Raw genomic sequence first — 25872 nt, forward strand, 5'->3', positions numbered from 1 at the left:
GAGAGAAACATCGACATGAAAGGGACACATCGAGTGGCTGCCACCCACACAACCCAACCAGGGCTGGGGACAAACCACAACCGAGGTACGCGCCCTTAGCGGAAACCGAACCTGGGTCTCTCTGGACTGCAGGCTAATGCTCTAACCGCTGAGCCAAACCGGCCAGGGCAGATATGGACACTTTAGAAAAGCTATAAAGTTTCCAATAAACATATGAAAAATATGCTCAACATTATTAGCTATCAAGGGAAAATTCAAATTAAAGCCATACTATTATACATCTATTAAATGGCTAAAATTTTTTTTAAAAATTGAGAGTATCAAGTATTGGTGAGGATGTGGAGCACATAGAACTCTCATAAACTGCTTGTGAGAATGTAAAGTGGTAGCTTTTGGAAAACTGTTTGGCAGTATCTAAGTTAAACAAATATTTATCATATGACCTGGCCATTTCAGTCCTAAGTATTTTGCCATGAGAAATGACAGTATATGTCCAAATAAGAACTTCTATTTCAATGTCCGTTTTATTTTATTTTATTTTTCTTTATTGATTTTAGAAAGAGAGGAAGGAAGAGGGAGAGAGAGAAACATCGATGAGAGAGAACATCGATTGGCCGCCTCCTGCATGCCCCCCACTGAGAATTGGGTCCACAACTTGGGCATGTGTCAATGTTCATTTTAATGTTCTTGTATTTGAAAGTTAAAGCTTTATGCACAAGAGCACACAGCTGCAAAAATCCCAAATGTTCATTTGATGAATGGATAAACTGTAGTCTATCTATACATAATGTAATATACATAGTACTAAAAATGAATACACTACTGACAAATTCAACAACATTGTTGAATCTCAAATACATTATTCTAAATTAAACTGATTCCATTTATATGAAATTCTAGAAACAATAAAGCTATAATGATTGAAAGCAGATCAGTAGTTGCCAAGGAGCCAGGGCATAGGGGGTAGGGGCAGATAGGGAGTACAAGGACACTTATTGGCTGATAGATATTTTATATATTATAATAGTGGTGGTGATTGCACAACTGTGTCCACTTCTCAAAACCCACTAAAATTGGTGACTTTATTGTTTATAAATTACACTTTCATTAGTCTGACTTTAAAAACACAACATTAAGTATTAGGCACAGATTTCTTTGGGCTACTGGGGCCCAATGCCCCAAAATAAAGATACATGTGGGAATAAGAGGAAATCATTTCATTTACTCACTCATTAATTCCATCATTTATTAAAAAAATCCCCAAAAAACAAAAACAAAACCACCCTAATCCTAACCCTATCTGCTAATACTTGTTTAGGTGTTAGAGATTGGTGGGAAAAAGCTTCTCCAATGATAAGTCTGTAAAAAAGCACACAGTCATCTCCAAAGGAGCAAAGGACAGGGACACATAATCCACACCAAGAGTGGTTAGGGAGGAGGGTGGCTACTGAGCAAAATCTTGTGTTTCTACGCAACCATGTTCGCATGATGATCCTCATGGGTAGCAAGGAGGCTCTATAGCACAGAGGAAAGAGTGGGTGCTTTGGAGTCAGGCAGATGTGGGCTCAAGTACTGCTTTGGCTACTTACCAGATGTATGATCTTGAGAAAATGTCAATCAAGCAGAATCTGATCTTTCTTTATACCCCAAATTAGGGTAATCATAATTACCAATGGGTTGTTCTTAGAATGAGAAAATAATTACAAAGCATCCAGCTTAATAAAGGATGACATTAATAACTGATAATAAGATATACATGTCTGTCATCCTCCCTGGTTAGCATAATCTTCTTTTTTTAATTGAATAAATTTGGTGCATAACATTGTGTAAGTTTAAGGTGTACAGTGTATTACTTTGACACATTTAAATATTGTAATGATTGCCGATGTAGTGATATTTATCACATTACATTCAATTACAGTACAATGTAATTATTTATATTCATTATTCTGTGTATTAGATCTCTATAGTATAAGCCTCTTTCTACCATCCTGGTCAAACTCTAGTAATGAGAAAAGACAAGACTGGGACCTGTGAAACTAAAAACTCAAAAACAGTATCACACCCAGTAGACTTGGGGTGGAGTGGTCTCTGTAGCCTGAGCACCTCTGAGGAGCCAGCCAGGAGAGAAGGCTCTAGCCCAGGACTGGGATTGAACTCAGGGAGTCATATAGTCTCTTTCCTTGTCCAGGGTGGTTCTGCACCAAATCGCTGCTCTGACTTTTACCTTTCTGGTGAAATTTCTCAGATTCCTTCCAGTTCAAAAACTCCAAGATCTGTCACTGTCTTCAGGACAAATACCACATGATCTCACTTATTTGTGGAATATAATGAACAAAATAAGCTGATGAATAAAACAGATCCAGAGACATGGAAAAGAGTACGGTTCAGACAGACCGCAGAGAAGGGGGGTGGGAGGGAGGGAAAAGATAAACCAAAGAACTTATATGCATGTATGCGTAACCAATGGACACAGACAGAAGTGCTTGGGGCAGGGGTGGGGGATGGGATTGGGAAGAGGGTGTCTGGAGGAAAAAGGAGAAACATCTACAACAAAAATAAATTAATTAATAAAAATCTCCAAGATCCACGAAGCAAAACTCACAACACTAAAGTCTAGTTCCAGCAAAGGGATTTCAAGGTCACCACTCTTGACTACCCTTTGAAGAGTTTAAAGTTTCTGGCACCAGCTCTTCAAACTCTGAACTGTCACTCATACCTCCATACATGGGTCTTGCTGCCCATGGGTACCAAATGAGCATCCCCTGGCTCACAAAATCTTTAAGTGGACAACTTACTTCTGAATTTGGAAACATAAAATTGTGAATATCCAAAGGAAGCAGACAGCTTTATTCTTCCAACTTTCATGATGCAGTTGACTAAATGGCGAGCTTCTTGAGGGCTGGAACCATGTCTTTGTCATGTCTGTATTCCTAGCCTCTAGCACACAGCCTTAGCTACTCGAGGTCTGTGGAATGACAAAATGCACATACCTGACGGTGCTCTCCCACATTATTTTGTGAACCTTCCCTCTTACATATAAATTATTGCTGTGGCTGTGAAGGCACTTCACATCCCAAAATAGATTAATCACATACTGAGCTGAATAAATCTAATTATTAAAAACAAAAATCACAGTATCCATAACCTTTCTGGAATCAAAAAGGGGTTGGAGCTCAGGGAGACAGCCGAAGGTCTGCCATATTCTGAACTGGCGACCCTGGTCTAGGCACTGAGCAACTCTGAGCCTATTTCTTCATCTATAAAGGAGGGATGTAATGGTACAGATGTTCCAGGGAGGAGGTGAGCAGGACTGCTTGTCTCAGGGTCGGACGTTTGGAAGGCTCCTCTGATTTGGAAGACCCAACCCACTGGTTTATGTGGCCAGAGTATACTATTCTTCTTCCAGCACAGTTGCCATCATTTGTTCATCTCGGCTTGGCGGTGCCTTGCCCCATCTCAGCAGGATTTTGTAATCCCTCCAGGCTAATTTGCAACAACTTGCTCAACTAGGGCTGCCTAGGAGTCCCAGGCAAGGGCAGGATCCCGAGGCTTGTCACCTGAGAAGTCTGAGTCAATGTGACCACACCCCACCCTGCCCTGGGCCTGCTCACAGGTTACCTCCTTCAGTGGGGAGCTCTAAGCCCTGCTGGGACTCTGATGTCTTCAGGATGACCTGACCACACCTCCCTGTTTCATCCTGGAGCATGTCAGTCAAGAGGAAGAGCAGCTGCAGCAGGTCGAGAGCCGCTCAGGTGCTCTGTGGAACCCTGGGAGGGTGGCTGCTGCCTCCCTGACTGGGTCCCTGGCTTGTTGTAGGAAACACTTTTCATTTTCTCTCGTGCTCAGAGGAAGAGAGGAAAACGTACTGAGGGCCTTGTCAGGTATTTCACTAGATCCTTTCTTTCGTTTAATCCCACAGTCACCTCTTGAGGAAGGGGGACTTGAAAACGGGGCCCTGGGAGGGGTCATCTGAGATCCTAGTGGCCAGGTGACAGTCACAGATGGGGTAGGCCTAGGGGAGAAGTAGAGAGGAATCATAACCAAGCCCTCTGGTGGGATGAGCAGGTCTCATATATACTGGTTATAGTGCTGAGAATTTTAAGGAACCCCGCGTGGGGGCTGTGTTCACAGCAGTGCACCCTGACCAGACAGCCTATCTTGGATACAGTGCAGGGCTTCAGAACACGGGTTCTTGCCTAGCTGTGGTCTGTTCTTTTGCTTCTTCATCTAAGAGTCCTTCTCTTTCTGCTATGTGCAGGCATTGTCCTGGCGGCCGTAGGGATACAGAGATTAACTTCACCTTCAAAGGCCCTAGACTTGAATGGGGGGAAATGAGACATCCCGAAGCTGTAATACCAGGTAGACTTGGAGGAGTCAGAAAGCACTATGAATGTTCAGAAAAGGGAGAGATTGCTTTTGGGGGCCAGAGGAGGAAAGGCCGGAGAAACTGCTGACATCAGAGGCAGGCCTTCCGGGCCAGTAGGCAAGCCAGCGGGGGGGGGAGGTGATACAGAAGAGCCACAGTCATGCGCTAGAGCCACAGAGAGTGCAGGCAGGGGGCCCCTCAAAGCAGTGGGTGCAATGGTCCAGGAAGAATTATTAAGGAACGAACTGGATGAATGGAAAAGAGGGCTAGACCCAGGAGCTGTGGGGCACGGCCCACCAGGCAGAGGGATCAAAGGGAAGGAGTGCTAAGCTGTGAGCCCCAAGAGCAAGGACTTAACCTCGGCCACTGGCGGCAGTCACTGAATTAGGTTGAACCGTCGTAGACGACCCTAGACCTTGAAGCGGAGTGAAAGCACGGGGGTACCCATAGCAATAAGAGTACAGAAGGCGGCCTGGAAATGATGGACGAGCGCTCCCTTCAGACTCTTGGATTTTGAGGGCCCCTTGGGATGGTTGGCTGGAGATTTGGGATGAAAGGCCGAGACTGTGGGGGACAGAGATACAGACCTGGGAACTGTCCAGAAAGAAGCGGAAACAGTGGCCATGAGTATATCTTACAGAGAATGGAGAGAGAGAACAGGAGTGAGAACTGAACCTATGACCAAAACATTCAAGGACTTCCTGTCTCCTCAGAGGACACTTAGTTGCTGGCAGGAGGAAGAGCTGAAGAGCGTTCAGGAAAGGACACCTGGAAGGAAGTTTTAGGGGGTGTAGGACAGCCAAAGGAAGACTAGAATCACCTGGAGTGACACCACTCACCTGGGGGAAGGCCGCGGGGCAGGACAAAGGAGAACACTGCCATCAGGTAAGCCTCTGCGGGCTCACCCCTGGGGTTCTCACCGCCTTTTCCCACTGTGAAGGCTGGAGTTTGCCTTCACCAGTGTCCCATTTCTCTACCAGTGTTTGTTACCGTGTTTTTTCCACCTGGGGTCACAGGGTGTCCCTGATCGCTAGGCAATGTAGGGGTACCCTCAAGGTTACCTCTTCTAGTCCTTCTACGCCTGGTTCCTTCAGCAGATATGCTAGTGACAGGAGGGATGGGGGTGGTTAAGAGAGAGGAGCTGGGGTCTATCTTTCACATACTCTCCACTTAGGCAAAACACATTTTAATTCATTCTTTGTGGAAAAAGGTGCATATAATTTTGCTTACTTATCACAGTTAAAAATGTTAACAAGGGAGATTTGAGTAGAAAGTCACTCCTCAGGTTCAAGTCAAATGAGTTAGCCAAGAATTGCTTACAGCTTACTACCCAACATGTGAATGTTAAAGGCAATGAAGCACCATCTAGCCAGGGTAGAGGCCAGGTCCTGAGTACACCCCACTGACAGTGTTCTAGGATATGGCGACCCATTCCAAATGATGCAGGTTGGTAGATCTTGAATGTGGGTAGACCCTACAATGGATTAGTTACTCAGTCCTGAATTGACCTGGGCTTAGTCCAAAGTTGGGGTTCAGCAAATGTTTTTAGAACAGGCAACACCTTCTCAGCATCCATGTACCTTTCTCAAAGGAAAACCAATACAGGAAATACAAACAGAAAATTTAAGATGTAACTAATTACAAAACTCTCCCTTTGGTTAAATAATTCACTGCAGTTTTCCTTAAAAGTTTGTTGCTAAGACTTATGCAAAAATTCAACTCAGGTGAGAAGAACAGAGCTCCGTGAGCATGGCCACAGTGTAACTGCACACAACACTGGCAGCCCCATGCAATCCTGTGCCCACCTACGCTTTATACTCCCTGTCTGCCTTTGTCCTCCCCTTACTGCTCCCATGAAGGCTTTCTGCATACCATTAAAAATTTTTTTTCTTTATTGATTTTAGAGAGAGAGGGAGAGAGAGTAACATGATGAGAGAGAACATTGACTGGCCACCTCCTGCATGTCCCCCACTGGGGATCAGACCCACACTCTGGGCATGTGCCCTGACCGGGAATTGAACTGATGACCTCTTGGTACATGGGTCGACAACCAACCAGTGAGCCACACCGGCCGGGCTCTGCATGCCATTTTAGTGGATTCAGTATTTCCTAATTAGATAGTATACTTTCATGCAAGGAGTCTAGTCATCCGTTTTATTAGGACATGACACTAATTTGTTCACTAACAACCAAGAGCTATAAAATTGCACATTGCAGCATGGCTCTGACCTCTCCAGCCCCAGCACCAGCGCGACAGGCTCCGAACTGCAGTGACTGCAGAACCCGTGAGATAAACAGGGTGACGGTGGGGAAGTTCTTATTCAAATCTAAATACAGCCGCTCGCTGGTGCAGACTGAGATCACTCAGGGAGATTGTGCCGAAACATTTCTCTGATGCTGTTCCGCCCCCACTCCCCAAAAGCAGGTCCCAGCTTGCTCCCGCCAACAGGTGAGAGAGGAGCAGAGACACACATTGTGGTATAAAACCAATGCTCATTTTGGTTTTGTCTTTCAGAAATACCAGTATTTTCCAGATTAGAAGAAATTCTTTTTTTTTTTTTTTTCATAGACTGGCTAACAGGTTTTAAGAAGTTAAGTTACTTACCCAATTTCCCACCAACCTCTTGACCAAATTGGAAAGGAAAATCCATTGAGAATTTCAAACGTGCTGGCCATCCAAAAGTATTTTCTACAGCTCTTGTAAGTCATGCCAACTCCAGTACACTGTAAAACTCTTTACAGTTTGCCAGCTGCTTTCACAGGTTCTCTGGGAGTAGCAGAAATCTAAGTATACAAACTAAAAGAGGCCCTTTTATAAAAACAGTATTTATCTGTACAATAACTAACAAGAATGCTTACTTACCGGGCTGAGGACCACATGAGCTGATTTATTTAAAGTGTTTGGGATATAAAGCCAAGCATATAGGACCTGATGCAGAAATAATTATTACCTATTAAAATTAATGGAAGGGCCCTGGCCGGTTTGGCTCAGTGGTTAGAGCGTCGGCCTGCAGTCCTGAGAGACCCGGGTTCGGTTCCCGCTAAGGGCGCGTACCTCGGTTGCAGTTTGTCCCCGGCCCTGGTTGATTGTGTGGGTGGCAGCCACTCGATGTGTTCCTTTCACATCGATGTTTCTCTCTCTCTCTGTTCCTCTCTCTCCCTCCCACTCTACCTGAACAACAACAACAAAAAAAATTAATGGAAGGGCGCTGTAACCTTTAAGAACCTCTTCATTGAATACCTACTTTCCCTCCCTTTTTAAAATCCTCACCCAAGGACATTTTTTGTTCAGATAGAGTGGGAGGGAGAGACAGAAAGAGAGAGAGAGAGAGAGAGAGAAACATCGATGTAAAAGGGACACATTGAGCGGCCGCCACCCGCACCACCAACCAGGGCCGGGGACAAACTGCAATCGAGGTACACACTCTTAGCAAGCACCAAACCCAGGTCTCTCTGAACTGCAGGCCGATGCTCTAACTGCTGAGCCAAACCAGCCAGGACTACTTTCCCTTTTAATACTGAAGGATGCCAAGGAAGGCACTGAAGAATACAAATATATTTTTACTTTTTTTTTTTTGTTGTTGTTGTTTTTTATCCTCACCCGAGGACATTTTTCCATTCCTTGCTCAGATAGAGTGGGAGGGAGAGAGAGGAACGGAGAGAGAGAGAGAAACATCGATGTGAAAGGAACACATCAAGTGGCTGCCACCCGCACGACCGACCAGGGCCGGGGACAAACTGCAACCAAGGTACATGCCCTTAGCGGGAACCGAACCTGGGTCTCTCAGGACCGCAGGCCGACGCTCTAACCGCTGAGCCAAACCGGCCAGGACTACTTTCCCTTTTAATACTGAAGGATGCCAAGGAAGGCACTGAAGAATACAAATATATTTTTACTAAGTGAAATAATTAAAGGCAAAGATAGGGTTCGTATGTTAACCATTTAAGAAATATCATGTCTGTGCTCAAGCATATTTAGTTCAGTTCTGACTTCCACCTAGGTCCAGAAAACTAGGTGGCCTAAAGAAGAGACACTTGGGAAAATTAAGCCTCCGTGTCCTTCAAAGCAAAGGGTCACACTGCTCTTTGCTGAGCGTGTACTTTTTTCGCAGGCTACCCTGAAATTCCTAAAATCATCCAGGAATTCTTTCTGCAGCCCAATAAAATAATACAAGTCACAGCCTACAGGTTCTCTGTTTAGTTGCACCTGAACAATCTCGTGGTGTTTTGCTCTTGCCCTGGAATTCTCAACTCCAAGAACTTCCGTTCAGCACCTGCCTCCTCTGGTCTTCCTAGCCAGCTCCTTCATCCCAGCTTCCCTACACATCTCACCTGCTTCCTCAACACCACTGGCTTTCTCCTCCTGCACACGATTCAGTATACTCCCCTGGCTCTCATTTTTATTGGTTAAAAAAAAAGGTTCTAGTTAATAAAAGGCAAAAAAAACAACAACCCAAATATATACATACATATCTATATCTATTTTAAAGAGAGATCTATCTATCATCTATCTATCTATCTATCTATCTATCTATCTATCTATCTATCTATCTGTCTGTCTGTCTGTCTATCTTGAGGTTTCATACATTCCCACTCCCTTCTGGAACTCATTTCATATACAAGATAGGACAAGCAGAGATCTTGTGTCCTCTGTGAAGAAAAGTGACTTTACTAGTCTTTGGTGCTTTATTAGACTGGATCATAGCCTGGGATTCTAAACTCTGGGGGACCATGCTAAAACTCAGAAACTAGACCTCAGGCTCTGAATTCGTAAAAATTTTCTCTGTGGGTTGTGTGAGTGTGATTTTTTAAAACAATTCACGCAGTTCAGAATTCTTAAGAGACAAAAACTGAACATTATTAATATATTTTCTCAATGTGAAGACTCTCGGGGCCACACTTTGTATCTAAGGTATGACACCACTCCAAGTAAAAATCAGGGCAAAAAGTCGCCAGCTTGTGTCTGTCATGCTGTAGCAATCTCTCCGTCAAGTGGAAAAGAGCTCCCGGCCCGCACGGCACTGCCACAGCCCGCGGCCACTCCACAGGGCCGGCCGAGGCAGGCCAACAGCCATCAAGACTGTGGAACGGAGGGGAGCAGGCAACCAGAAAGGGGTTAGAAGAAAACTGGAATTGAAAAGTAGGAGGGAGCAAGGATGAGGGAATAAAGGAATAGAAGGATAGAGAAGAAAAGAAGGAAGAGATAAAGAGAACAAAGGAAGGACGAGAGAGACAGGTAGAGAAAACAACAGGGCTGGACCCCTAAGACACAAGCAAGCATTTTCTTTTTCACTCTGTGTCCCAAAGAGGGTGTGAAACAGCACGTAGGGAGACGCCAGGGTGTGGCAGAGGCAGTATAAACACAAGGAGGTGACACCATTTGGTTTGAGCAGGACTGAAGAGTGTTTTTTACATTGATGTACTATTAATACTTTCAAGAACTGTCACAAGGCAGTTTCAATCTAGAGAGTGACTGATTCCCAGATAAGATTAATTTCCTGACCTTAGACTCCCAATTTTTTAACCTTCCAAGGAGCTGCTGGTTGTTATAAATGAGGCGGAGCCCACTATGGAGGATTTGTCCGCAAGCACCACCAAACGGACTGCCTATTCTCCCGGGGCTGGAAGGTTCCCCGGTCAGCTCAGGGAAACTGTAGTCTTGGGGAGAAGCCCTCAGAACACATGGCTGCCACTGCTTAGTGGAAGAGAGGGCATTAAACTAGTTTCCCCATCAAAACTACCCCAAACCAAACCAACTCTGATTTGGGAATGTAATCATATAATACCTACTTGGCAAAAATGTATGGTTGGCTCTAGAACAAAAAGAACTATCTGAATCTAAACTACTGCCTCTTAATCCTTTAATTAGACTAAGTCCTTCAGAAGGAAGCACAATTCATTGTTACTGAAGAAAATCAAAAGCAAATACAGGCTGTGATGTATCTACACACATGTGCACACATACATACCTTGATGTGTTCATACGAATATGAATGAACACTCAGGGTAAAGGGCTCAGAGTCAACGAAGACATTTATTTGTTCATGAGAGCCAGGATTTGGAACATTAAGAAGTTCTGAGAATATGATTTGGGAAAAATGGGACGAGAGGGCGAGACTCAGCAATCCACGGGCATGTTCGATGTGCGCCCACTCTCTTGGGTGAACCCTGCTCTGACTTCAGGCCAAGGTGTTTGCCTGGCAGCGCCCTGACACCTGAGTGGTTGGAAGGCCCTGGCTCGAAAGAATTTATTTGGAACCTTTCTTCTTCTTCTTCTTCTTCTTTTTCACTGGTGTTTCCTCTAGCATAGCATCCACTGCTGCCTCAACTTGCTTTTGTAGCTTTTTCTTTTCTCTCTTTTTTTTGGGCTTTGGTGGTAAGTCCTTGTCATCAAGTGGCCATACACAGTCCTCTCCATCCTCAGCAGAAGCGTCAGAATTCTTGTCCCCATGAAGGTCTCCAAGCTGCTGCTCAACTTGGTCTCTGTTTTTCCTCGTCTTGGGTTGGGTGTAATTCTCCACATTCTTATCTTTTGCTTCTTTCTTTCTTTTCTTTTCCCCTTTTTCCATTTGGGTCTCTGGAAGGTCAGGCCCTGCAGCCACGACCTGTGGCTTGTTCTTTAGCTCTGCCATCCGCTTGGCAAAGTACTCCTGGATGGTGAAGGCACTGGTGGTTGTGGTGGAGGTTTCACTGCCATCTGGAGCAGTGGGGCTGGGTTCATCCTAAGTGGGAAAAGAGTGAAAACTGGTTAAGCATCAGCTGTTTACTTCTCAGGGCATGCAGGAGGACTCCAGCTGGAGCCATTAGCACGCAGCAGTTAGAGATCAGGCAGAGTATCTGGTTTTCGTCAACCTGCCTCTCCCCCACCCCGCCAGTAGAGCTGAACGGCAAAGCATGGAACAAAGTGGCAGACACTTTGGTTGAATACTTTATGGGGTGGTAGGTTGAACAGACTGAAGCCAACTTCAGAAGTTAGCTGGCAAGAAACCTAAATGAAATTCTGAGTAAACAGAATCTTAGCAACAACGTTGGCAATGGCAATTATGTTCCCAGAGTCTCCCTGAAAATGAAGGACACCGAAGTCCTCGGGCTTTGTGATTCTGTCAGACACTCAGTGCTAACCCTTCCAATCACAGCAGCCAAATGCCAACCTGGAGCCTGGCGTACTGGAACACCTTTCTCCTCCAAAGGCAAAGTGTGGACTTCTGGAAGCCGTTCCAGGAAAGACAGCACCAGGGCTGGAAATGCATGCGTTCCGCCTTCCTCCCAGAAAGGAACAGGGCAGCCCTTGGCTGGGGATGGGGAGAAGGAAGATGCCCCATCCCTACTCTGACGCGGACTGGATACTCATGGCTGTGTCAGTCTTGTTCATTAATATGAGGAGTTACACACTCACAGCAGCTGGGATTAAATAAGGTTTGCATTTTAATTTCAGATACATACATTCCACTGTAAGGCTTGAGAGGTGAGAGAAAATTCCTGCCTTGGGATAAAAGAAATGACATGCTGGTATCACTACGTGGGTTATAGCTGGCTGGCAGTAAGATGAGAAAAACATGGGTGTGGGAAGGGAATCCCTTTATGTTGAAGAATGGAAGGACCATGCTTTAAGGAAAGTTACTGAGTAGAATAACTTTGCCCGCAAAGCCTTTTAAAATAATCAAGCCATTTAACAATAATGCTAAACGTAGGTTTTCATAATTTTCCGGCTTCTTCCTTTTTATTCGCTTATTCGCATGGGAAGAGACTGGCTGGTTGACCTGCTCATGTTGGGAGGGTAGGAAAAGAGTTTTCTGAACGACTCAGTTTCCAAATTAGGATTGTACAAATTATTCTGAACTTGGTGGGAAAAGTTCTAACTTTATTACAAACCAACACATATACATGGACCATGCATTTTCTTGACAAAGCAGCACTGAAATACGACTCAGTGGAATCAAGGTAGCATCACCTTTGAGATTCTGGAGGAATCAATGTCCTATAAACGGACAGCTGGGTTCTGAGTGGCCTCGCCCCAGAGGGCTCTGGTGCCTTTCCAACAACATCGCTTTCTCCAATCAACACAAACCTTATTTTACCCAGGCCTAAAAAAACAAAATCTGTGGTCAAAGTTTAAAATTTCAAAATGTAAAATGCAGAACAAGTGCAATAAGCCGACGGAACTTTGGGAAGAAGTTCCAATGTTACCTATCAGCATTCAATTTGACTGGAATCCCACCAGGTAGTTTTGAAAAAAACTTCAGACTAGCTATCCCAGAAGACAAAGACAAGGTCACTTTGTCTTTTTTTTCCCCTCAAATGTCAAAAGAGCTGAAATTTTGCGCAGCAGAATAGAAAATCTCAAGGCTCTCAGTTAACAGACAAGAAAGGTCTTGTCTTCCTTGAAGGGCACACAGCCACACAGTCTCTGTTACGGTGGCCTACTGATGTAAAATAGGTCTCCTTTATTTTCATGGCATTATAAGGAGCTTGTCTTACGAGAGTCAACTCTTCTGGCGTATACCTGTGTCCCAGGAACTCAATTTCAAGTGATATCCTAGGGCTCCTTTACCTGCTCCTCTATTATTAGTATGACCTTCTGAATTCCTGCTTTTCAGTTAAAACACGGGAGCTAATTGCTGGTATTAGTTACACATTTTTTTTTTTTTAATCCTCACCCGAGGACATTTTTGCATTCATCTTCAGATAGAATGGGAGGGAGAAAGGGAAGAAGAGAGAGAGAGTAACATCGATGTGAAAGAGACATATGGAGTGGCTGCCACTCACATGACCCCAACCCAGGCCGGGACAAACTGCAATTGAGGTACGTGCCATTAGCAGGAACTGAACCTGGGACTCTCTGGTCTGCGGGCTGAGGCTCTAACCGCTGAGCCAAACCGACCAGGGCTACACTTTTAATTATTAGGAAATGTAAGACCATTTTGAGTCACTTGTTGAATGCAGAGGGCCTTTCCAATCCCAGAAGATAACTATGCTCATAATGACTCCTTCAGTGGCTAAGATTGTAATGACCATGGGCCACTGCACACCGAGCTTAGCAGGGCATGGAGACAAGCAAGAGAGGTGCCAGCACCCGAACCCTATTTATCCCGAGGAAAGTGTAGGCAGAACAATGACTTGCTGGGGAGAGCCCTTCAGTGCCAGGGGCAGCCACCCTCCCACACGGCGGCAGTGCATCTGTTCTAAAACCATAGAAACAAAGGAGGCCTGGGCTGCATATCTGATTCTAGCAGGAGCGATGCCCAGGACTCATATTTTACAAGCTCATAATTTATGATTTTATAAACCATAAACCCTATTTTACTACGGTGATTATAATCCCTGTTTCCATATTCTTGGCCATGAATATAAAAAATTGTACCCCATTACAAGAAAATGAATACTTTTTATATCTGGTCTCAACTTCAAAGTGAACAGCATTGAGAAAATCACGCTGCTTGTCAGGATTTTGAAAAAGAGTCAACCTGCCTCTCCCCACGTTTCCATTCAACACATAACACAACGTCAACAAAATCTGTCCTACCAAATATGACTCCCTATTTTGTGACTCCCTATTCTCAACATGAGTAAAATGAATTTACAAATAAGCTGAAAACTTCCAGTTCCATACAAAATGCTACCAAGGGAGTTAATGCATAAATCATCTTACCAAAAATTTGGTTAAAGCTTAGGGATTCAGAAAACCTCATTAAAAAAAAACAAAACCAATCCCTCTTAACTAAAGGAAGTCCTTAGGTATATCCCATAACCTCCCTGGGCCTGAGTCGTCTAAACAAGTCAAATCAGTAGGTTAAATCCGGCAACTCCGAAGGTCCCTTGAAGGTCTAAAACATATTCTTCTGTGAACAGACCTTTGGGTTGGCCGTTGCTCTACGATCAGGAGAACGGAGAAGGGAAAGTGAGGGGAGATAAGCAGGCAGCAGAGATGAGCTGGGTTCACAGCCACCAACTGCCCAGCCAGGACGGAGGTAACAGCAGTGCACCTACAGCCTATCTCCCAGGAGAAGCTCCTTCCCACCAGCTGCTCGGAAGCATACAGCCAACAGCAGATCCAGTGATACCTCTTCAGAGCTGAAGTACTGAAGCCATTTTAAGAAATCGTTTAAAGGAACCGACACTACACAGAAGCTAAAATCACTAAGAATAAAAACTGAAGTAAATATTAACTGGAATACTATGAATTTATTTTAAACCAAAGTCCTGAAAATCATCCCAATACTTCTAAAAAAGGTGGTAAGAAGCTGTAACTTTTAAAAAATAATAAATTCTCCTTTTGTACTTATGGTTTTAAAGGTTCTCTTTTTATATACTTTGGCTTGAAGATCTCCACTGAGCCGTCACATCCCTAGATTTGTGTTCCCAAAGACAGCCGCGGGAAATGCTAATGGTGCTCTCGGCGGGAACTGGGACCGTGGTGGCTTCGGGAACGAAGACCCTGGCAATGTCTCCCTCGGCTTTCACACCTCCACAGTCTAAGGTTCTTTCAGTCCTGCTCGAGTGCCAAGAGTTTCCCTCGCTGTCCAGGAACGGCACATGCAAGGCTGCGACTTGGGTCCAGCGAAGGACAGGGGAGGTGAGTCTGCGTGAGAGGGAGCGAGGGCTCTGCCTGGGGAAGCCCCCAGTCTTTGAGCTGACCATGGTGCACTGTCACTCGGCCGGGCAGGGACATGCCACATGTGACTGCCATGTCCAGGACCAAGCAGTACACCTAAGATGGAGAAGCTTTTCAAAGAGCTCAGTGGACAAGGAGGGGAAATGGTAGGAAACACAAAACACTTTTTTTTTTTTTTTTTTTTATCCTCACCCGAGGACATTTTTGCTCAGGTAGAGTGGGAGGGAGAGAGAGGAACAGAGAGAGAGAGAGAAACATCGACGTGAAAGGATCACACCAAGTGGCTGCCACCCGCACGACCGAGCAGGGCCGGGGACAAACTGCAACCGAGGTACGCGCCCTCAGCGGGAACCGAACCCGGGTCTCTCCGGACCGCAGGCCAACGCTCTAACCGCTGAGCCAAACCGGCCAGGACCAAAACACTTTTAAACATCTCCCCCTCGATTTGTAATATATCCACTGTTCTACCTCCCCCATCATTAATTAATAAGATACAAAGGCACAGTTACACACCTGAAGTATTTTCTGTGTTATTGAAGCTACTCTTTTAAAAATACAAATACAACCAGTTTCTTGTGCTGTTCTAAAAAATGGTTTCATAGGTTAATCTTGTCTGTTCTCAGCAAACCTCACAGTCTTCTCATTTCTTTCAGAGCTGATGAGTGTAACAATGAGTGTAAAAAAACCTGACTATCAGTTTCCCAAACGCTAGCTAGGGCCTTAATTTCTCCCCATCAGTAAATATCTGCGGACCAGAGCCCAGGAGGACGTCCCCATGGCACAGAGCCTCAGGCTTAAAGCCACAGGAGCCCTGCAGATGGCTCCACTCCTCTCATAAGGCCACTGTACCCAGTGGCCAGCGTCATTTCCTGGATGCCTTCAACATGCCCGTCACTTACCACCTGTCCTCTCATGCGATTCCCACAGCAGCGCGCCGAGGAGAGGAGCTCTCCATCTTTCAGAGGTAGAATCGGGGACTCGCCCCTTCGCCCCCCGTTAGGGCATCCTAACTTTCAGCCTGCGTCAGACTCAGACTCACTTGTCCCTGTTTCTCTAAACAGCTGTTATATAGTCCAGGGGCTGAGGTCCACACTCAACTGTAGGAGGGCACAAGTTAATCGATGCAGACGCTTCATGTAGAAAAAAATGTCATCGGAAATAGATACCGCTTTCTAAACCAAAAAACCGCTATTTTCTAGTTTGTAATTCATATAAATAAAATATCGCCTAGGGCCAAGTTTAAGAATTTTATAATTTGTCAAATCAGCATGTAAATTCACCTGGCCAAGTGTGTCTCAAAGCAGGAAGTAAAGCCCAAGCCCAACCTTCCGCCAAGGCAGGGCTCTGCTGGACGGATGTCGGACAGCTCCCACCGGCCTTCCAGTACCGACAGTGATTACGTGGTATGGCGGGCAGTCCATTCCACCGTGAACCCACTTTGTCTCCATTTTCTCCTCAGTAATAGGCAGATTCAAGGGTTTATGACTACACTGGATGCCATGATTAGAGCGGAAGAATCTTGAAGCCTAAAACTATTTCTGGCAACTCGTAATTACCGCTGGGATTGGGGGTGCGGCGGAGGTGGGAAGAGCAGACACACAGGACATAAGACCTTGCAGAGAGAGCTCCTTAAGACATCGATCATAACATACCACAATCATCTCAGGTACCTGAAAGGTGCCCCAAATGACACACGCCAACTTTTCTCGAATGTCTACACAATTATGAATTTGTTCTCTGTTTCGTTTAGGTATTCTCTACAGAGGCTTTGCAGCTCAATGAGCTATCTGCTCAAGGTCTTCTGGGGTCCTCTGTGTCATTCAAACACATATACTGAGCTGGATTAACAGTAACATGTCCGAATAAAGAGGGCTCTTTTTGTTCTTCTCATTAGAGCATTATTACTATCTTTGGGATAGAGAATTTAGTGAGGTGTTTGGGGTATATGTACCATAAATAGAAATCATACTACTTGTGATAAGCATACCAATCCAGGGGTGGGGTTTCAAAGGCAAGACCTTGAGTTTCACAGCCTTTGTCATATGTCACTGCTGATCTTAAATGACAAGATGATTGAAGCCTTTTCATTTCCATGTTAAGATACAGAAATCATGTTGCAACAGTAATCCTTCAATGAACTTTTCTCATCTAAAGAAAAAGTAGACACCGAGAGCTCAAGGGTAATGGATTTAGCAATTGGGGTTATTAGCTCTGAGAGCTCTTGCTTGTGATGAACAAACACACACCTCCACCCCAGCCTGTCTGTTGTCAGCCTGGACTGGATTAGTCTGCGAAAAGTTAAGAAAGCTTGGCAAGCGAACAGTTTGAAAGAACATTTTGTGTTTTCCAAACTTCATAGCAGGACAGTTCTGACAAACACAAATTATGTCTTGACATACTCCTGGGAGGTAGAAATGACACCCATCCAGTTTGAACAGAGATAAATTCAGGGACAAAGTGAATTCATGACTCATCAAGCTGAAGGCAGTGCTGCAATGTGTGGGCACTGAACCTTTGCCAACAGGGGGCAGGGTGGGCTGACAGAGCCACTCGCCGTGCTGGACTAGTGCTCTTCCAGACCCTTGGCACACGGTCATGTGCTCCACCGTCTTGAAGACCAAGTGCAAAACAGTTTCCTTCAACAAGCCTGATCCCCTGTGGAAAATCCTCCCGTTCCCTTCCTGTAACTAGCAATCACTTACTTCTATTTTCTGGTTTTGTATGATTTGCTTTGTAAGTATCTTCCCAAGGAAACTTTAAGTTCCGTGAGGACAGAGACCATTTCTATTTCATTTGTACTGAGCACATCCTCTCTAATGAGGAAAAGACGTATGAAGAGTGCTCAAGGAAAGCACGACATCAAGCCCAAGAAGATCAAGGCTAGGAAGTGCTCCCACTGAACCATACGCCTTGTATTTGTTGGCATACATTCATCTGCACACCAGGCAGGGCTAATGGCTGGAAGATGTTTGGAAAGGTAAGGAGAGAGAGTCAGCATTCTGCAGTGCACAATCTTCCCATCCAGCTAAAACCATCCCCTTCTCATCTGATGCAACCTTGCCTCACCATGCACTCTGCTTCTCTAACTGCCCTGCACTGCTTCTCTAACTGCCCTGCACTGCTTCTCTAACTGCTGTGTGCTGCTTCTCTAACTGCCCTGTGCACTGCTTCTCTAACTGCCGTGCGCTGCTTCTCCAACTGCCCTGCGCGCTGCTTCTCCAACTGCCCTGTGCGCTGCTTCTCTAACTGCCCTGTGCACTGCTTCTCTAACTGCCCTGCGCTGCTTCTCTAACTCCCTGTGCACTGCTTCTCTAACTGCCCTGCGCACTGCTTCTCTAACTGCCCTGCGCACTGCTTCTCTAACTGCCCTGTACGCTGCTTCTCTAACTGCCCTGCGCTGCTTCTCTAACTCCCTGTGCACTGCTTCTCTAACTGCCCTGCGCGCTGCTTCTCTACCTGCCCTGCGCACTGCTTCTCTAACTGCCCTGTACGCTGCTTCTCTAACTGCCCTGCGCTGCTTCTCTAACTCCCTGTGCACTGCTTCTCTAACTGCCCTGTACGCTGCTTCTCTACCTGCCCTGCGCACTGCTTCTCTAACTGCCCTGTGCACTGCTTCTCTAACTGCCCTGTGCTGCTTCTCTAACTCCCTGTGCACTGCTTCTCTAACTGCCCTGCGCGCTGCTTCTCTACCTGCCCTGCGCACTGCTTCTCTAACTGCCCTGTACGCTGCTTCTCTAACTGCTGTGTGCTGCTTCTCTAACTACTGCAAATGCGTCTGAGTGCCTTGTGGTGCGGTCAGCCAATTACTCCCTGTAGCCTTAGGGATTCAGAGGAACCCTGTCAAACCATCCATACATTTCTCCTCTGGTCTATTATTCCAAGTTAGCACAGTCACTTTCCTAGACATGAGCAAATCGGAAACAAGCGAAGTGCTGTGAAGTATGGGAACTGCCACATTCATTCTGTTGGACAGGCTGAATGCAGCTATTTTGATAGCCTGCATGGGTTGGACTGCTCTTGCCAACAAAAGGAAAGATTGGGGAGCAGGGGAGTCCTAGGGCATATGAGAGGCAAAGAGGTAGGAGCTCATTCTGAGAAGATGAAGTTAGATACAAGTTCCTGGTCTCAAGTTGTTAAGGTGCAGTGTACATTGTATCTTGAGATGAAAAGATGACTTGGGCAAGCTTCTGATTCTAGGGAGACATTAGCTGGGTTTGCTTCCATAGGCTGAGCTAAAGCAGTGATCGACACTGTCAGCTAGAAAGCAGAATGGTGCCACTATGGGGGCATTTCTCCTCTTGCTTTCTGTGGCACCTTTTTGGTTTCCATATCATTGAAAACATTTGGTGTTACTGACAAGGAGTTATTTTTGCACTCATAAAAAGTTTATTCAAGTGTGAAATCTTACGATTTTTTTCAAGATACCTATCACTCACATCTGGAGTTAGATTAAATACACATAGTCTCAGTAATAACCAGCCTCAGAAAAATCTATCAGCACACGGCAGTTAGAGAAGCAGTGCGCAGGGCAACATAAGAGTTAAAAACAAATATAAAACTCCACTGATTCAAGTTTAATTTAAAGTTTTTTTGAACCAAAAATATAGTAACAGAACTAAAATTAGGTAGCAATTCAATTGGAAAACACCTACAGAAATTATGCGTGGATGTGTGTGATGTGTGTGCTTGTGCAAACAGGTTCTGGGAACCCACGGCACACACAGAAACCCACTTGGCAGGAGTTCCCAGGGGGTTCTCTCTAGCACAGGGTTGGTAAACTATGGCCCACAGGTCAAGTTCAGCCTGCTGGCTATCTTTTTACCCCTTGCAAGCTAAGAATGGCTTTTATACTTTAAATGGTTGGGTGAAAAAAATCAAAAGAATATTACATGACATAGGAAAATTATGTGAATTACAAATATCAGTGTCCACAAATAAAGTTTTGAATTTCAGCAGTAAAAATATGTGGAAAATTTTTTTCTCCTCTAGTATATAAGTAAACATAAAAGGTGTTAGGTAAATATTAGATGCACACACACAGAATTGGAGGGCTTTGGGTTTGGATGAAGTCCTCTATCTTAGTATCTCGATATCTCAATGAGTTCTGTTAGTAAATGGTGGAGAGGCTGCTAACTGCTGTCTGATTTCAAGCAGCAAAGGATGATAGACAAGCACAAAGAGAACTCTCAACACCCTATAAGCATACACAGATACCTTTCTAACAATTTGGCATTAGAACTTGGCTTGGAATTTACAAACTCAGGCAAATGAACTGGGCATCTCAGAGATGATAATGGGGAAGGAAAGAATATCTTGCTTTTCACTGGACACTAGTAGAGAAACACAAATAATGCCAAATTCCTCATATGAAGGCCAATGCTAACAAAGCCGTTCATTTTTTCCCAACTTGCCTAGTCAGCTGCTCATATTACCACTCATTAAGAAAAGCCAACATAAACATGTTTTAAGAGGATGGTTCTCTATGGCAACAACTTCTCAAGTAACTGACATCAGAACTACTGACAAGAGTCATACAGCCTCTGGGGAAAAGGCAGGTTTCTTGCCTCCCCGAAAGGTCCAGTGACTCAGGTGGTAACATTTCACAACACTCTGGCCTTTACAAGATAAACGAGGCTCCTCCAAAGCCTGAAATGATCAATGTGACACAGGCACAAACTTCTCTGGATGAAGTCTAAAAATAATCCAAATTGACTATATTTTATAATTCTAGGTCAACTGGTTCACTTCCTTGCTTTCTGGAGGCAGGACACATAGCTTTTTTAGTAGTTGAAGGTTAATACTCAAAGCACAAAAATCAGAAACAGAGGCAAACAGAGGGCCCGTCTCTTCCACCTTTACTCCACAGGCAGACCTGAACATTCCTTAAGCATCGTAACTCAGATTTAGGTTCTTTATTATAGAAAGCATAGCATTTTTGGAAGATTTTAGAGAATCTCGTATTTTGAAACTAGGAATGGAGTATGAATCTGGAATTGTTAGGATTATTTTTAAGAGAAAGGTATATTAATTTAGGCAAATAAAGTTATAAACAAAAGTCCCTTCTCTCAGTTCTTGTATACTATATAAGATTAGTCTTCACATAGTCTCTTTTTAATTGAGTAGAAATCAAAGCAGCAAATAAAAATATTTTAAGAATTAAATTTGATAGGGCAAAATATTTCTAAGTTTAGAAGAAATTTAAGTTGGTAAGAGTAAATTAAATTCTGAACTGACTGAGTCATGCAATAAAAGTAAATTATACAACAATAAGATCTTGAGATGCCTGAGGTCCAAAAAGATTTGGCCATCCAATTCTTTGTTAACATCCATTGAGCAGCTACAGTTTACCTGACTCGGGCAGGGGCCCAAGCAGGAGCTCCCGTCCTGGGGGAGACAGACTATAAAAAATAAAATAAAAAATAAGATCTGGGCAGATCTCATGTAAGTGTTCTTACCACAATAAATAATAATAACACATTGGGAGAATTAAGTTTTTGAATAGACAGAAACTAAACAAGATAACCAGCTATAAAACAACTCCATAACAAAACCCTTGATTAAATTGAGATTACAATTCCAAAGAGCTCATAAAAAACATTATTACTGCTATTAAATATATAATTTCTTAGTTTTACACAGCTATAATATTTTATTTTATAAGCAAGAAAGATATTAAAAGTTTAAGTAAAAAGAACAAGTAATACTGCCTCCCTACCTGCTCAGAATCTACAAAGGTTCTTGTCCATAGTCCCTACATGCTCATCCTCCATGGAAATTCAATGCCCTGTATGTATCACAGTGCTTCTAAAACTACCAGGGAAGAAGTGCTAATTTTTTTCTTTTGAAAACCTACAATCCACTGGGGACAAGACTTTTACAAAATACAAAGTAATTTATTTTTATTATTAGAATAAAAATATGAAGACATAAAACACAAGTTCCAATTTATAAAAATTACCATCAAACTACTATAAACGTTTCTAAATGCTTACTATCAATTTCTGTCCTGGTGTGCAGATCACACCTTGAGAGGTGCTGGTATAAAATACGAGCTAGTAAAGCAAAGTAAGAAAAGTGCTCAAGTCATTGTATTCAGTGTAGTAGACGTGACGGTGACCTGGGTGTCAGAAAATCTAACTCACATCTGACAGAATGTGTGATCTTGGACAAGTTACTGGCCTGTCTGGGCTTCAAAGTGAATCATTTGCAAAACCAGAAAGTAGGATTACACGGTGATTTTTTCACACATACTGTAGTTTTAGCACAGCACACCTTTCTTCAAAGGAAATCTGGAACAGAAGGCCAGTGTGTAACATATCAGAATTGTGGTTAAGGTGAGGCTGGGAAACCCAAGGCTCATGTCCTAACCCTTCTCTCCCCTTGTAAGACACTTCAGGCATTGCTGAGGAACTCCTAGGGCTCTATGGAATACAGTTTAAAAAACAACAGCTATGCATAATGGTCCACTGTCATTTTAACCTCACTGTAGACTTAGATAATTTCATAGCACTCATCAACAGGAGACTAAGACACTTTCAAGAATAAAACTGGACCTTTGCTGTTACATAATACACACATTCTTTTTTTATCCTCACCCAAGGACATTCTTGCATTTATCTTCAGATAGAGTGGGACGGAAAGAGGGAGGAAGAGAGAGAGAGAGAGAAACATCGATGTGAGAGATACACATTGAGTGGTTGCCACCCACACGACCCCAACCGGGACCGGGGACAAACTGCAACCGAGGTACAGCCCTTAGCAGGAACCAAACCCGGGACTCTCTGGTCTGTGGGCCAGCAGTCTAACCTCTGAGCCAAACCGGCCAGGGCCAATACATGCATTCTTAAAGTTGCCATTAACTTTTGGAATTCCAACAACTGACTGTCAGAACTATCCAGTGACCAATTTCTTCTGAAAATAGTAGCAAAGTATCAAGCTTGGTCTCCTCAGTACTATAAAGTCTTAGGCTGCAAACGGGGTCTTCTCTGATCCAGATATCAAGGTTGGCTGACTCTTCTGGCTTTATCTGCTGAGGCTCTGAAGAGGATCAAGACGGGAGCTGGTGACACCCAAACCCATATCACCAGTGTCCCCACCACCATGCCTGCAGATCCGCATGAGATACAAAGCATTGCCTTCTCACCAACCGCTGGACGTGCTCTAACATAAAGGAAGGTTCCTCTTCATTCTATTTTCATTACATCACAGGATGAAAATCTGGGAGAATGTTATTTTTGCTTTCCTGGCAGGGCACAGGGATAGAAAGAAAAATGAGCCAATATTTCACTCTTCTCCTCTAACACTGGACCATCTGTGTATCAATTTCTTCTTATCACAGAAGCTGTTAAAACCATTTGCTTGATCTGTCAACAAACAAAAAGCCAAATCTAATCCTTTCAGGCCAAACCTATGTCCTGGCAAAAGTCTAACCAAACAGAACAGCCCAGTGACTTAGAACTCTTGGGTTGTTTTGGTACTCCCCAGCCCCACCTTCTTTTTCTTCTTCTTTTCTAAAGAGTGTCTTATTATGAAGTCATGCTTGTTGATCTAGAAGACAACAGCTTTTTACTGGTATTAAAACAAAACGCAATGACCCACTTTCTCATTTTAGGCTCTGATAGAAAGTAGAGGCAGGCCCCCGAACCCTGTCTGAAGTCCTTGCTGCCAGGAGATGGTCGGTTTATGTCTCTTGTCCTAGGACAGGAAAAGGATGCACTCTCAGCACCGTGTGCTAGTAAGAGATAAGACCAGAGATTTCTGTCCTCAGTACCTTATCAGCTTTTCCTGCTACTTTCCAGAGCAGACAGCACCATGACTGGCAATAAACTAAACTAGCCGAAGGGGGGGGGGGGGGGCTGGGTGTGTAAGCAGCTTGAGGATTGGAGGGAGTAATGTAGGAACGGGTGCAGAAAGAGGAAAAGAGATGAGGCTTTTAATATACCTTCAAATGGTTTGGCCCAAATAAAATTGCCTTTAAAACAGAAAACACATTTTATATCTCTTTTTGTCATAACTGCAGCAACAGGGATAGACGTGTTTAAAAGAACTTCCTTTCTGGTTGGAATGCACCACCACTTTCCTTGCTTTGAGCCCTGCCCCTAACTGCCTTGTGCTACTGGCTCCTGAGCACGTAGCACAAGACCGATTTGCTGTGGATGCCCCGACGGGAGGCTGTAAACCTCAGGCTGCAGAGGGAATGCTTCCTCTGGGCACATGTGCCTCCATTTAGACAACCAGTGTTTGCTGAGCCGGGGCACTCACAATTCCATTTCCATGTTGCAAAAGGATGAGCAAGGCTATGAGACACTCCCCCAAATTCACTGATGACCTCCTTCATTCTGCAACAAATCACACCTGTGAATCCAAGAAGAATTATACCCTGTAGAAATCCTGGTCTTCGGGAGGTGGGGAACAAATCTACTGAGGAGTCTGGACTAAGCAGGGAAATTGAAAATTAGTTATGGCCTCAATTATTTCTAATAAACTCATGTGAAAGCAATACACATTTGGCAGTCCTCTTAAAATTTTTTTGTTTTTTATCCTCACCCGAGGACATTTTTCCATTTTTTGTTCAGATAGAGTGGGAGGGAGAGAGAGAGAGAGAGAGAGAGAAACATCGATGTGAAAGGGACACATCGAGTGGCTGCCACCTGCACGACCCAACCAGAGCCAGGGACAAACTGGAACTGAGGTACGTGCCCTTAGTGGGAACTGAACCCAGTCTCTCTGGACTGCAAGCCAATGCTCTAACCACTGAGCCAAATCAGCCATGGCTCTCTTAAACCATTTTTATTATAAAACTTTTCAAACAGATAAAAAAAAAAAAGCAGAGAAAAAAGTATGTACTTTTACAATGTACTCATTAACAATTATCAACACATAACCATTATCAACTCTACTCTCATTAATTCAAAGCAAACTGAAGATGCCATATACTTTCATCTATAAACATTTCAGTATGCATTGCTGCAAAGATAACAGCTCTAAGAAAAATCTGTAATTATAACATTATCACATGAAAAGATTAACAGACATTTCTTAACATCACTAAATATCCAGTCTCTGTTCACATTCCCTATATTGTTAAGTTATTTCTTATTGCAACTTATTTGAATCAGGTCCAAATACTGTGATTAATTTATGTCTCTTTAAAAACATTTTTTAAAATATGTTTTTATTGATTTTTCAGAGAGAAGGGAGAGAAAGAAACATCAATATGAGAGAGAAACACCCATCAGCTGCCTCCTGCATGCCTCCTACTGGGGATCAAGCCCGAAACCCAGGTATGTGGTCTGACTGGGAATAGAACCGGGACCTCTCAGTCTATGGGATGACACCCAATCCACTGAGCCACACTGGCTGGGCTTGTAGCTGTATCTTTGATTGACTCTGGTCTTTCGAAGGGAGTGGGCTTTTACATGGACCATACATTTTATGCAAAAATGGCAGATACCTAATAGAGAAGTAAAAAGAGGACCAGGCAAGTATTCTGTTATGAACAACCAGCTTGTTAAGTGACTTTGGGAGAAGAGTATAGCTCTTCCCTAAATATCCCATTATTGAAATGGGAATATCTGTTGGCTAGCTTAGTCAATAAAATCACTCTTCCATCTTGGAATGGAAGGTGGCAGAAAAATAACATGTCCTAAATCATGCCAAGTATGTATGGATCAAGTTTTAAGACTCCTACAATCTAACCATATTTCCTTTTTAGAAAATGTGCAAGCAGAAAGAACTGCACAGTCTGACCAATCAGATAGATAACTAAGGTGAAGAAGAAAAACCCTGATACTGAGTTCCCCTTACAAACACATAACAATTTCAAACTACAGAATAGTGAATAATTATAATATAATCAAGAGACTAAAAATGGAGAACATAATCAGGAACA

At 43.9% G+C, this 25872-nt stretch overlaps 1 protein-coding gene across 3 annotated transcripts in view; it reads right to left on the reverse strand.

Moving 5' to 3' along the window:
* Positions 1-10377: 10377 nt before the first annotated feature.
* PINX1 (PIN2 (TERF1) interacting telomerase inhibitor 1) overlaps positions 10378-25872 on the reverse strand; it is a 91206-nt gene continuing 75711 nt past the window's right edge. For 2 of the 3 annotated variants that reach the window (XM_036240420.1, XM_036240419.1), the window contains exon 7: positions 10382-11091. In XM_036240420.1, the coding sequence (XP_036096313.1) occupies positions 10618-11091 (474 nt within the window). In that variant the 3' untranslated portion in view covers positions 10382-10617. Of the gene's footprint in view, positions 11092-25872 lie in introns of all 3 variants that reach the window. The other variant, XM_036240421.1, reaches the window with a different exon arrangement.

The sequence above is a fragment of the Molossus molossus genome, unplaced genomic scaffold (assembly GCF_014108415.1).
Source record: "Molossus molossus isolate mMolMol1 unplaced genomic scaffold, mMolMol1.p scaffold_m16_p_4, whole genome shotgun sequence".
Lineage (NCBI taxonomy): Eukaryota > Metazoa > Chordata > Mammalia > Chiroptera > Molossidae > Molossus > Molossus molossus.